Raw genomic sequence first — 13,472 nt, forward strand, 5'->3', positions numbered from 1 at the left:
TCCAATAGCGCCTTCAGGGTCAGGATTGATATCACCGGCACATGTCAGGAAATACATCGTGTTGCAGACGCAGTACATTGTTGTACACAATTGTTTTAAAAAGCTATAAATTACAATAAGAGGTAGTGTTCATAGGTTCATTGTCCATTCAGAAATCTGATGGCGGAGCAGAAGAAAATGTTCCTGAGTGTGTGTCGTCAGGCTCCTGTACTGCTTTCCTGATGGTAGCAATGAAAAGAGGATATTACTTCACCTCCTAGCAGTGGAGAAGACTGAGGGTAGCATGGTAGTGTACTGGTCAAGGCAGTGTTGTACAACACCTGTAAGCCAGGTTCAATTCCTATCATTGTCTGTACATCCTCCTTGTGATCACATGTATTTCCTCTGGGCGTTCCGGTCTCCTCCTGCACTCCACAGACGCACGGGTTAGGATTAGTTTGTGTTGAAGTGTGACTTGTGGTATGACCACAGCATTTCTATGAACTGTGATGCAAACAACTCACTTCACTGACTGTTTTGATGTACCTGTGACAAATAAAGCTGGTCTTTATAAAGCGACAGGGTGAATGCGCTCAGGGTTGTTGGATCAGTATCTAGAGGGTGAGAGGGGAAAGAAGCTGCTCCTTCACCCAGAGGGTGACGAGTGTGTGGAACGAGCTGCCAGAGGAAGTAGATGAAGCAGGTGCAATTACAACATTCAAATGACCCCTGGTAGGTACACAGGTAAGATAGAATAGACGAGAGCTTATTGCCATTGCTCAGGTCCGTGCAAAATAGATATTTACAATACATGCAGTACAGTCTAATTTTTTAAAATTCCTGTATTTATATGCAACAAGTGACTTTGATAGTCTATAACAGTCAAAGGCCATTGCAAACCGGGGTGTAGTGTTATTCCCTTGGAAAGAAGCTGTTGTTCACATTGACTGTCTTGGCTAAGATTCTGGACGGCAGGAGATTGAACAGATAATGTCCAGGAGGGGATGGGTCTTTGACGATGTTACGAGTGTGTCGTCAGCATCAGGAGTTGTAGATTGTCTTCAGGTCCAGTGGCTGAGTCTCAGTGATGCACTGAGATCTCCTAATCACCCGATGGAGTGCTTGCTGCAGCGAGAATCCCACACTGCTGTTCCATCTATTAGTATGCTCTGTATCGCATGTCAATAAGAGTTGGCCAGCAGATTAGCTCTCGGGTAGTGTCGTCACTGTTGTGCCTTCCCTACTATCGAGGTTGTATTGACGGGCCAAGAGAACACCTCGGTGATGTTCAGCCCCAGAAACCTGAAACTGGAGACCTTTTTCACGACCTCACCGTTTGTGAACAGTGGCGAGAAGGATATGGGCCCAACACAGGCAAACAGGACTAGCACCGGTAGGCACCTTGGTCAGCATGGATGAGTCGGGCCAAAGGGCCTCTTTCCACACTGTATAACTCCATGACTTTGTGGAAATTGAAAATGGAACTGGTGGAACAGTGAACAGTTTGTCTTGCAAACTGTCCAAACAGATCAATTCATTACAGGGTGTATCAAGGTTCAAGTTTATTGTCATCTGACTGTACACGCATATGACCAAATGAAGCAATGTTTCTCCAGATCATGGTACACCAACAAAACATACATCACACATAAACCAAAATATTACCATAAATCAATTAATAAAATATAATAAAATGTCACTGAAAGTGCATGTAGTGCCCTGCGCAGGTAAACAGTAAAGAGCTCGCTGTCCTAGTGATGAGACCTGGGTGACAGCAGGGTGTTCCTCAGTCTCCCAGTCTGATAGTCCGAGGCCTGATGGTCATGGGTCAAAGAGATTGTGGGATCCTCAACAATGCTCCAGGTTCTTTGTCTATAATGTTCCCAGTGAACGGGCGTGTAGGAAGCCCCAGTGATCGCCTGTCCTCTGTAGGATCTTGCGTTCCAGTGCCTTGTTTCCATACCAAACAATGATGCAGCCAATCAGGATATTCTTGATGGTGCTCTGTAGAAAGTTGTTAGAATGGGGGTGGGGACCCTTGCTCACCCAAGTCTCATCAGAAAGTGTGGACACTGCTGTGACTTCTTGACCAGAGAAATAGAACAAGGTAAAGCTCCTTACAGACAGTGGTGGGAATTGAGCCCGGCTCATGCTGAACCGCTACTCTGCTGTGGCTTCCCCACTTATTCTGCATGCTTTACTCTGTATTCTGTTGTAGCTTTTGTAATGCACTGTGTAATGATCTGATCTGTATGAACAGATTTACTGTATCTCTCCACTGTGTCTCAGTACACATGACAACAATAAACCAATTTATATTTTTACCAGTCCTTGCAGTTCAGAAACAGGTCAGTGAGAGCTGGTGTGAGATGTTAACATATCCTGAAGTAGGATGTTTTCTCGGGAGCGGTGGAGGCTGAGGGCAGATCTGACAGAGGTTTTATAGAGCAGACAGACAATATGTTTATCCCAGGGTTGAACTGTCTAATACCAGAGGGCATGAGGTGAGGCGGGGTAATTTCAAAGCAGATGTGAGGGCAGTGTTTTCACACAGAGAGTGGTGGGTGCCTGATGTGTGGGTAGAGGCAGATACATTAGGAACTTTTAAGATAGGCACATGAATGTGAGGTAAATGGAGGGATACGGACATTGTGTAGGCAGATGAGATTCGTTTAGTTGGCCATTTGATTACTAATCTATTTGGTTCAGCACAATGTTGTGGGCTGAATGGCCTGTTCCTGTGCTGTACTCATCTCTGCTCTGGGGAGGCTCTGACGAACATTTCCACTGTTTTCACAGGGTGAACCTGGCGATGAAGGTCCCAGAGGTGAGGTGGGAGAACGCGGTGACTCTGGAGTTCGAGGATCAGCAGGTGAAGCCGGAGGGCTTGGGATTAACGGGTTACCGGTGAGTAGAGCGAGGTGTCTGGCATGTACTCTCAAAACCAAAACTCTCTACCTGAAATGATTTGATCTGTATGAACAGTTTGCAAAACAAGCTTTTCATTGTATCTCGGTCCATGTGTCAGTAATAATCAAGTCATGGTGTGCAGAGGTGCAATGAAAAACTCTCGCAGCAGCATTGCAGGTATGGAGCATCAGAAAAGCAGCATTGCCAAGAAAGCACATTGTACAATATTGTATAATTTAAATAAAAACACTAATTAAAACAAATAAAACACAAAGTTCATTTTATTACAAAGTGATCTGTGTTGCTAACCTGTAGTGGTTAGAGTTTGCCGGTAGGTTCAAGAACTGAATTCAAATCAAATTCAAAATTCAAGTTCAAGTTTAATTATCATTCAACCATACATGAATATAGCTGAATGAAACAGCGTTCCTCTGGGGCCAAGGTGCAAAACATACACAGCACATTCAAACTAGTGAGAAAAAAATAGTCACGTAAAAGAAAAATATATATATATATAGCCCAAGTCCCTGAGCAGCATGTGCGGCAAATTGATGGTATAGTTCCCAGCAGTGCGCATACGTACACAATCGAGCATGTCATTCCACTGATCAAACATTGGAGGGCAGCACCAGTAGGAGAGACCAGCCCACAACCGAGCACGGACACCACACTACACCACCTCTGGCATCTCCTCTCCTGGACTGCAGCAGCAGGCAAACTCTGGTCCCTGCTACATCCGAGACCATGCAGCTCCCCTGCCATCTGTCTCTCCACTAAACAAGGGAAACGGGCCTGTGGCATTTTACATTATAAATCTCCAACAAGGTCTTGCGATCACTAGGGAAATGTCCAAGACGATCACCCACAGTTACATTGCCCCAACTCCGATGCCTTTGATGCTTTCCTGTAGCAGGCATCAACACGGTCTGCACCCAGTCCAACGAGCAACGAGACCTGCAGTATCTGAAGTTCTTAGAGTCAAGCATTGTATTGCGATCATAAAAAAAGTCATTTCATAAAGAAAAGAAACACTTTTGGTTGGCCGCTGAGAGGCCACAGCATGCAAGCACACCATCGTCATGCTCTTGAACCCGCTGGTGTGGGGTCTGCTTTTCGATGGTAGCAGTGAGAAATGCCATGACCCAGAGAGTGGGGACCTTTGATGATGGGTGTTACTTTTTTGAGGCAGTGCCTCCTCTAGATACCGCTGATGGTGGGGGGGGGATGTGCCCGTGATATATTGGGCTAAGTCCAATACACGCTACAGCTTTTTACATTCCTGTGGACTGGTCGATCTCTGGATGTGAAGGAAATAGAATGTGGGAATATCGCAGGCATTCCCTCTTCTCCCCTCTCCCATCAGGCAGGAGATCCAACAGCTTGAACGCACGTGCCGCCAGGCTCAAGGACAGCGTCCACCCCGCTGTTATCAGACCTTTTGTGTGATACGTCACTGTGCGTTTGTACGTTTACCTGCACTGCACTTTCTCCAGCTCTTACACTTCATTCTGCATTGTTATTGTTCTACTTCATTCTAGTTGCACGTACTCTGCAATGATCTGATCTGTATGAGCAGTATGCAAGACCAGTGTTTTAACGTCTCTCAGTACATTTCACAATTGGCACAGGCCCTTCGGCCCACTGAGTCCACAACACCACAGAACAGTAATCAAGACCCCCTCCCACCCCGGACATCCTCTCTCCCCTCAGAGAGAAGATACAAAAGCCTGAAAGCACATATCGCCAGATTTAAGGACAGCTTCTATCCCAAGCAACACACACAAAATGCTGGAGTAACTCAGCTGGTCAGGCAGCAGCTATGGAAATGGTTAAACAGCTGACGTTTCAGGCTGAGACCCTTCGATCCCACTGATGTAAGAGTATTGAATGGTTCCCTAGTATGATACATATAGGACATATGCTTTCCCAATAGAACTTACGATCTGTTTCATTAAGGACTTGAACCTGACTGTATGCCCGCACTGAACCTGCCCTGTAACTGTTACACTTATTCTGCATTCTTTTATTGTACAAGCTCAGTGCACTGTCGTCATGAAATGACCCTTCTGGATGACATTTAATTAGATTCCATCCATCCATCCAGCAATCTCAGAACCCCTACTATCAGGCAGGAGACACCGTAGCATTAGGACAAAGGCTGTTAGAATGTGAATCAGCTCCTTCCCCCAGGCCGTGAGATTACTGAACTCCTTATCACCACCCAGGGCTCATCACACATGAAGCACCAGTGGCATTATACGGTTTACTTTTTAATGTAAAGTGAAAAGGAACGTTGTTTCGTTTGGCGGTATACATATGTACAGTTGAATGACAATAAACTGAACTTGAAAACAAAGTTTTTCACTACATCTCGATACATAGAATGTAGAACATAGAATAGTACAGTACTTTACAGGCCCTTCAGCCCACAATGTTGTGCTGATCCTCAAACCCTGTCTCCCATATAACCCCCCACCTTAAATTCCTCCATATGCCTGTCTAGTAGTCTCTTAAACTTCACTAGTGTATTTGCCTCCACCACTGACTCAGGCAGTGCATTCCACACACCAACCACTCTCTGAGTAAAAAACCTTCCTCTAATATCCCCCTTGAACTTCCCTCCCCTTACCTTAAAGCCATGTCCTCTTGTACTGAGCAGTGGTGCCCTGGGGAAGAGGTGCTGGCTGTCCACTCTGTCTATTCCTCTTAATATCTTGTACACCTCTATCATGTCTCCTCTCATCCTCCTTCTCTCCAAAGAGTTCATAAGTTAGATATGGCCCTTGTGGTTAAAGGGATCGGGGGTATGGAGAGAAAGCAGGTACAGGGTTCTGAGTTGGATGATCAGCCATGATCATACTGAATGGCGGTGCAGGCTCAAAGGGCCGAATGGCCTACTCCTGCACCTATTTTCTATGTTTCTATGTTTCAAAGAGTAAAGCCCTAGCTCCCTTAATCTCTGATCATAATCCATACTCTCTAAACCAGGCAGCATCCTGGTAAATCTCCTCTGTACCCTTTCCAATGCTTCCACATCCTTCCTATAGTGAGGCGACCAGAACTGGACACAATACTCCAAGTGTGGCCTAACTAGAAGTTTATAGAGCTGCATCATTACATCGCGTCTGTTAAACTCTATCCCTCGATTTATGAAAGCTAACACCCCATAAGCTTTCTTAACTACCCTATCTACCTGCACTTTCAGGGATCTGTGGACATGTACCCCCAGATCCCTCTGCTCCTTCACACTACCATGTATCCTGCCATTTACTTTGTACTCTGCCTTAGAGTTTGTCCTTCCAAAGTGTACCACCTCACACTTCTCCGGGTTGAACTCCATCTGCCACTTCTCAGCCCACTTCTGCATTCTAGCAATGTCTCTCTGCAATCTTCGACAATCCTCTATACTATCTACAACACTACCAACCTTTGTGTCATCTGCAAACTTGCCAACCCACCCTTCTACCCCCACATCCAGGTCGTTAATAAAAATCACAAAAAGTAGAGGTCCCAGAACAGATCCTTGTGGGACACCACTAGTCACAACCCTCCAATCTGAATGTACTCCCTCCACCACGACCCTCTGCCTTCTGCAGGCAAGCCAATTCTTTCCACATGTAATAATAATAAACCAGTTTACCGCAGTAAATTGAGGTACAGTGCGGTAGAGTGGCAGTTAACATAATGTTTCACAGTGCCAGCGGGAAGATTTGAATTCAATTCCCACTGCTGTTAGTGTATACGTTCTCCCTATCACCACGTGGGTCCCTCCCACATTTCAAAGACGTACAGGTTAGGGTTAGTATGTTGTGAGCATGTTGCGTTGGCACCAGAAGCACGATTACAGTTGCGGGCTGCCCCCAGCACATCCTCAAACTCTGTTGGTCATTGACGCAATCGATGCATTTCACTGTGTGAAATGCACAGGTGATAAATAAAGACAACCAACTGATACTGAGGTCAATCAGCCTGATCTCCATGAATGGTGGGGTGACCATAGGGACTGGAAGAATGACTGATGCTCCCAATTTAGATGTTCCTGTTTGTGAAGCTGCTTCCCGATGCACTAACGAAACCATCGTTTCTGCCCACAGGGACCTGATGGGGCACGAGGCAAACGAGGACAGCACGGACGCACGGGACGAAAGGTGCACTCAGTTCCTTCAAAGCTGAAAGGAAATTTATGATCACAGTGTACAACCCCGAGATTCATTTTCTTGCGGGCATTCACAGTAGGGGGGATGATAGTATTGAATGCTGAGCTGTCGTCAATGAAGAGCATCCTGATGTATGCACCTTCACTGTCCAGGTGTTGCAGGGTTGAGTGAAGAACCAATGAGATGGCGACTGCTAAGGACCCGTTGTGCCAAGAGGCAAATTTCACTGCTCAGGCAGGAGTTGATGTGTTTCATCATCAACCTCTCAAAACATTTGATCACAGTGGATGTAAGTGCTACTGGATGATAGTCACTGCGGCAGCTTACCATGTTCTCTTGGGCACCAGAATAATAGCTGCCTGCTTGAAGCAGTGGGTGCCTCGGACTGCCGAAGTGAGAGTTTAAAGATATCAGTGAACACTCCAGCCAGTTGATCAGCACAGGTCTTTAATACCTCGGAGAGCGGATGGGCTTGATTGGTGGATGGGGCGGGGGAGAGAAGGATTACGCATCTGATTCCAGAGAATACATTGTGAAACTGAGAATGTGCTGTTTCTCTCCCTTCAGGGAAAGAGAGGGCAGCAAGGTCCTACGGGAGAACAGGGAGACCCTGGGGAGCGAGGGGTACAAGGAGAAACAGGGCCAAAGGGCGTGAGAGGATCACGGGGAGTGATGGTAAGTCACAGCATTTCTGCCGTTCTTCTTGTGTCCTGCTGGATGTTCCAACGGTGTCCAGAAAGAATGCGATTGCTCTGAAATGTGGTCCATGTTGCAATATTGAGATAACATGTTGAAGTTGTATAAGACATTGGTGAGGTCTAATTTGGAATGTTGTGTACAGTTCTAGTCACCTACCTACAGGAAAGATGTAAATAAGATTGAAAGAGTACAGAGAAACTTTACAAGGATGTTGCATGGACTAGAGGACCTGAGTTAAAGGTTAGGACTTTATTCCCTGGAGCGTAGGAGAATGAGGGGAGATTTGATAGAGGTATTCAAATTTATGAGGGGTATATATAGGGTAAATGCAAGCAGGCTTTTTCCCCTGAGGTTGGGTGAGACTAGAACTAGAGGTCATGGGTTACAGGTGAAAAGTGAAATATTTAAGGGGAACCCGAGAGGGAATTTCTTCACTCAGAAGGTGGTGAGAGTGTGGAACGAGTTGCCGGTGGAAGTGATAGATGCAGTTTGATTTTGGATGTACATGGACTGGATGGGTATGGAGGGTCATGTTCAGATATGGGTCCATTGGACTAGGCAACTGGTCGAAGAGTCCAGTTCTGTGCTCTGTGACAGTATTGGAAAAATGGACAGCAAGCGTTGTCCCCGGTGTGACCCACCTACAGCCACGATTTTCTTCACAATGGATTATTTGCAGGTATTACTGGCCGCCATAAACTACTTAGAATTTACCTATCCCAGTAACAACCTTGGCCTCACTGCATCAGAGACACCCTGCCCAATTCCTCTGAACCCAAAACTACCTTCGTATCTCTCCATCCAGTTTCTGCTCAATGGACCTGGACCTGACCATTCACTCTCTACAGATCTGGTAGACCCTTAGCTTTGGCCATCAGATATTGACTTCCGAATTTCTGACTGATCATCGGGGTTTCTTGCCAACTCCTGTACAGCGTGCCATGACAGAGGGAGGCCAGTGTACAAACAGCAGCCAGTTAAACTACCCCACCCTACACATCCTTGGGATGTGAGAGGGAACTGAAGCAACTGAAGGCTCCATGGGGAGAACATGCAAATTCCACACAGTCAGCTCTGGAGGTCAGAATCGATCCCAGGTCTCTGGGGCTGTGTGCGTTGGCTGGGCCCTTACTCCAAGCGAGGGAGGCACAGTAGTGTAGTGGTTAACACAACACTTTACAGCACAGCACTCTCTCAGGAGTTTGTACATGCACTCTCCCCAAATCTGTAAGGGTTTCCTCTGGGTGCTTCGGTTTCCACCCACATTCCCAATGACGTACAGGTTAGGGTTGGTAAGTTGTGGCATGCTGTATTGGGGTTAGAAGCTCGGTGAAAGTTCTAGAACAGTACAGCACAGAAACAGGCCCTTTGGTCCATCTAGTTCGTGCCAAACTTGTGAGCTGCCTTCAACATGTCTCAGATTGTGTTGGCAATCGATGCAAACAACACATTTGACTATACACTTCGACGTTTCAATGCTAATGTGACAAATGAACCTAATCTGTATCTTCAGAGTTGGCAAGCGATGGCGCTGATTCAGTAATTTCAGTGAACTATGAAGGTGTGGGTTGTTACCTGAGCCCGGGCCTGGCTCTCACATTTACCTTTTCAAAGACTCAGGAATTATGAGCGGCATTTATTGCCAATTACTGTACAACTCCAAATGCAAATCTACAGCCTGAGGTCAAGAGCAGATGCTGAGACATCAGCCAGAAACAATTTGACACACTGACACAATCTCTGTTTTCAGCTGAGTTGCTCTTGCCAAGGATCAGATTGTCATTTCCTGTCTCCTGTTCCAATAATCCTGCACCTAGGATCACTTTGTGTACCTACAATCTGTCTGTGTACAGTGCACAAGCCAATTGTATGTATTTTATTTGTTTCTTGAGATAACGAGTGGAACAGGACCTTCCTGGCCTCGAGCCATTCTGCCCAGACAATTTACAATGACCAATTAACCCATCAACTGGTATGTCTGTAGGTCTTAGCAAATAAAATGAAGTCAGCAGTTTTATGTTTAATGGAACCCATAACACATTTTATTGAACTGCAAAACCTACACACAAAATCGTGTTCACAATCCTATCATAACAATGTCATCATGTCAGACCAACCTCTTAAAGCAAAACCCCAACTCAATGTCAGTGGTTGTGAATTATGTACATTTCTACCAATGATGTTACCTCCACAGGCCCCCCCACTATTCACTAAAACCAGTGATATGAGCTCGGACAAGCCGCCCAGCAGTGGCATTGCAGCAGAGTACTCCAAATCTCAGTGGTCTGGTTTGAGGAGATCTATCGAAACTCATTCAGGTTTACCCTTCTTATCTATGATAAAAGTCTTTTCTCCCCCGATCCAAACCACAGAATGGGCCATTGTAAGGGCACCTAAGGGGATGTTGGCGTGTGTCATTGCGGACAAAACAAACAAGGCAGAATGTAGGTCAACAGGAAGCCCAGAGTGCTGTACGCCATGATGGGAGGCAGGGATAGGTGAAAAGGAATTGAATTTACTGAGGAGGGTGGAATACTGTGTGATGTCGTGTGCCAGGAGATTATGGCATCAGGAGTGAAATCACCTGGCACTTATATCAACTCAGCCACAGATGACTGCACGTTCTCGTTTGGAGCTGTTCTGAGCCCCAGCGGGCCCCACAGGGAATCATCATGCCAACACTCATCGGTCAGAGAAACCCTCAGAGCAGCCTTTAAGGAGCAGGGAAACCACTAGCATTGGGCCATTGGGCTGCGGGTGATATGCTGTGCTGTGATGTAGCCTAACACCGAGGTTCTTGACCGTTGCATCTCAGAGGTCTGAAGTGAATTGGGGACTGCGGTCGGAGGAAATATCAGATGGGGTACCAGGCCAAGCAACCCAGGTGATGAACACCCGGGCCATGTCTGTGATCGGCATTCTAGATGCGGTCTCACCAAGGCCTTGTACAACTGCAGTAGAACCTCTCTGCTCCTGTACTCAAATCCTTTTGCTATGAATGCCAACATACCATTTGCCTTTTTCACCGCCTGCTGTACCTGCATGCCCAACTTCAATGACTGGTGTACAATGACACCCAGGTCTCGTTGCATCTCCCCTTTTCCTAATCGGCCACCGTTCAGATAATAATCTGTTTTCCTGTTCTTGCAACCAAAGTGGATAACCTCACATTTATCCACATTAAATTGCATCTGCCATGAATTTGCCCACTCACCTAACCTATCCAAGTCACCCTGCATCCTCTTAGCATCCTCCTCACAGCTAACACCGCCGCCCAGCTTCGTGTCATCCGCAAACTTGGAGATGCTGCATTTAATTCCCTCGTCTAAATCATTAATATATATTGTAAACAACTGTGGTCCCAGCACTGAGCCTTGCGGTACCCCACTAGTCACTGCCTGCCATTCTGAAAAGGTCCCGTTTACTCCCACTCTTTGCTTCCTGTCTGCCAACCAATTCTCTATCCACATCAATACCATACCCCCAATACCATGTGTTTTAAGTCTGCACACTAATCTCCTGTGTGGGACCTTGTCAAAAGCCTTTTGAAAATCTAAATATACCACATCCACTGGCTCTCCCCTATCCACTCTACTAGTTACATCTTCAAAAAATTCTATAAGATTCATCAGACATGATTTTCCTTTCACAAATCCATGCTGACTTTGTCCGATGATTTCACCTCTTTCCAAATGTGCTGTTATCACATCTTTGATAACCGACTCTAGCATTTTCCCCACCACCGATGTCAGACTAACCAGTCTATAATTCCCCGGTTTCTCTCTCCCTCCTTTTTTAAAAAGTGGGGTTACATTAGCTACCCTCCAATCCTCAGGAACTAATCCAGAATCTAAGGAGTTTTGAAAAATTATCACTAATGCATCCACTATTTCTTGGGCTACTTCCTTAAACACTCTGGGATGCAGACCATCTGGCCCTGGGGATTTATCTGCCTTTAATCCCTTCAATTTACCTAACACCACTTCCCTACTAACATGTATTTCCCTCAGTTCCTCCATCTCACTAGACCCTCGGTTCCTTACTATTTCTGGAAGATTATTTATGTCCTCCTTAGTGAAGACAGAACCAAAGTAGTTATTCAATTGGTCTGCCATGTCTTTGTTCCCTATGATCAATTCACCTGTTTCTGACTGTAAAGGACCTACATTTGTCTTGACCAATCTTTTTCTTTTCACACATCTATAAAAGCTTTTACAGTCAGTTTTTATGTTCCCTGCCAGCTTTCTCTCATAATCTTTTTTCCCTTTCCTAATTAAGCCCTTTGTCCTCCTCTGCTGGTCTCTGAATTTCTCCCAGTCCTCAGGTGTGCCGCTTTTTTTTTTGCTAATTTATATGTTTCTTCTTTGGACTTGATACTATCCCTAATTTCCCTTGTCAGCCACGGGTGCACTACCTTCCCTGGTTTACTCTTTTGCCAAACTGGGATGAACAATTGTTGCAGTTCATCCATGTGATCTTTAAATGCTTGCCATTGCATATCCACCGTCAACCCTTTCAGTATCAGTTGCCAGTCTATCTTAGCTAATTCACGTCTCATACCTTCAAAGTTACGCTTCTTTAAGTTCAGAACCTTTGTTTCTGAATTAACTATGTCACTCTCCATCTTAATGAAGAATTCCACCATATTATGGTCACTCTTACCCAAGGGGCCTCGCACGACAAGATTGCTAACTAACCCTTTCTCATTGCTCAATACCCAATCTAGAATGGCCTGCTCTCTAGTAGGTTCCTCGACATGTTGGTTCAGAAAACCATACCGCATACATTCCAAGAAATCCTCTCCCTCAGCACCCTTACCAATTTGGTTCACTCAATCTATATGTAGATTGAAGTCACCCATTATAACTACTGTTCCTTTATTGCACGCATTTCTAATTTCCTGTTTAATGCCATCCCGAACCTCACTACTACTGTTAGGTGGCCTGTACACAACTCCCACCAGCGTTTTCTGCCCCTTAGTGTTATGCAGCTCTACCCATATCGATTCCACATCCTCCAGGCTAATGTCCTTCCTTTCTATTGCGTTAATCTCCTCTCTAACCAGCAATGCTACCCCACCACCTTTGCTTTCCTGTCTATCCCTCCTGAATATTGAATATCCCTGGATGTTGAGCTCCCATCCTTGGACACCCTGGAGCCATGTCTCTGTGATCCCAACTATATCAAACCAGGCACGCCCAGGATCCTCTTCAGTTTGCGTATAAGGAGAAGGTGGGAGTGGAGGATGCTATCACGTATTTGCTGCACAAATCACTCTCTCACCTAGATGGGGTCAGTTGTGCTGTGAGGATTACATTCCTTGACTTCTCTAGTGCCTTTAACACCATCCAGCCCAAGATCTTAAGGCACAAACTAACGGAGATGGGAGTAGACTCTCACATGGTGGATTGGATAGTGGACTACTTGACAGATAGACCTCAGTATGTGCGGTTGGGAGACTGTAGGTCTGACACGGTGGTCAGCAGCACAGGAGCGCCGCAGGGAACCGTACTCTCTCCGGTCCTGTTCACCCTGTACACATCAGACTTCCAATATAACTCGGAGTCCTGCCATGTGCAGAAGTTCGCTGATGACACAGCCATAGTGGGGTGTGTCAGGAATGGACAGGAGGAGGAGTATAGGAAACTGATACAGGACTTTGTGATATGGTGCAACTCAAACTACCTGCGTCTCAATATCACCAAGACCAAGGAGATGGTGGTGGAC

At 45.9% G+C, this 13,472-nt stretch overlaps 1 protein-coding gene across 4 annotated transcripts in view; it reads left to right on the forward strand.

Moving 5' to 3' along the window:
- LOC140736680 (uncharacterized) overlaps positions 1–13,472 on the forward strand; it is a 493,430-nt gene that overhangs the window by 323,725 nt on the left and 156,233 nt on the right. For all 4 annotated transcript variants that reach the window (XM_073062508.1, XM_073062505.1, XM_073062507.1 and 1 more), the window contains 3 exons: positions 2,779–2,886; positions 6,984–7,037; positions 7,614–7,721. In XM_073062508.1, the coding sequence (XP_072918609.1) occupies positions 2,779–2,886; positions 6,984–7,037; positions 7,614–7,721 (270 nt within the window). The remainder of the gene's footprint in view (positions 1–2,778; positions 2,887–6,983; positions 7,038–7,613; positions 7,722–13,472) is intronic.

This window comes from Hemitrygon akajei, chromosome 12 (genome assembly GCF_048418815.1).
Source record: "Hemitrygon akajei chromosome 12, sHemAka1.3, whole genome shotgun sequence".
Lineage (NCBI taxonomy): Eukaryota > Metazoa > Chordata > Chondrichthyes > Myliobatiformes > Dasyatidae > Hemitrygon > Hemitrygon akajei.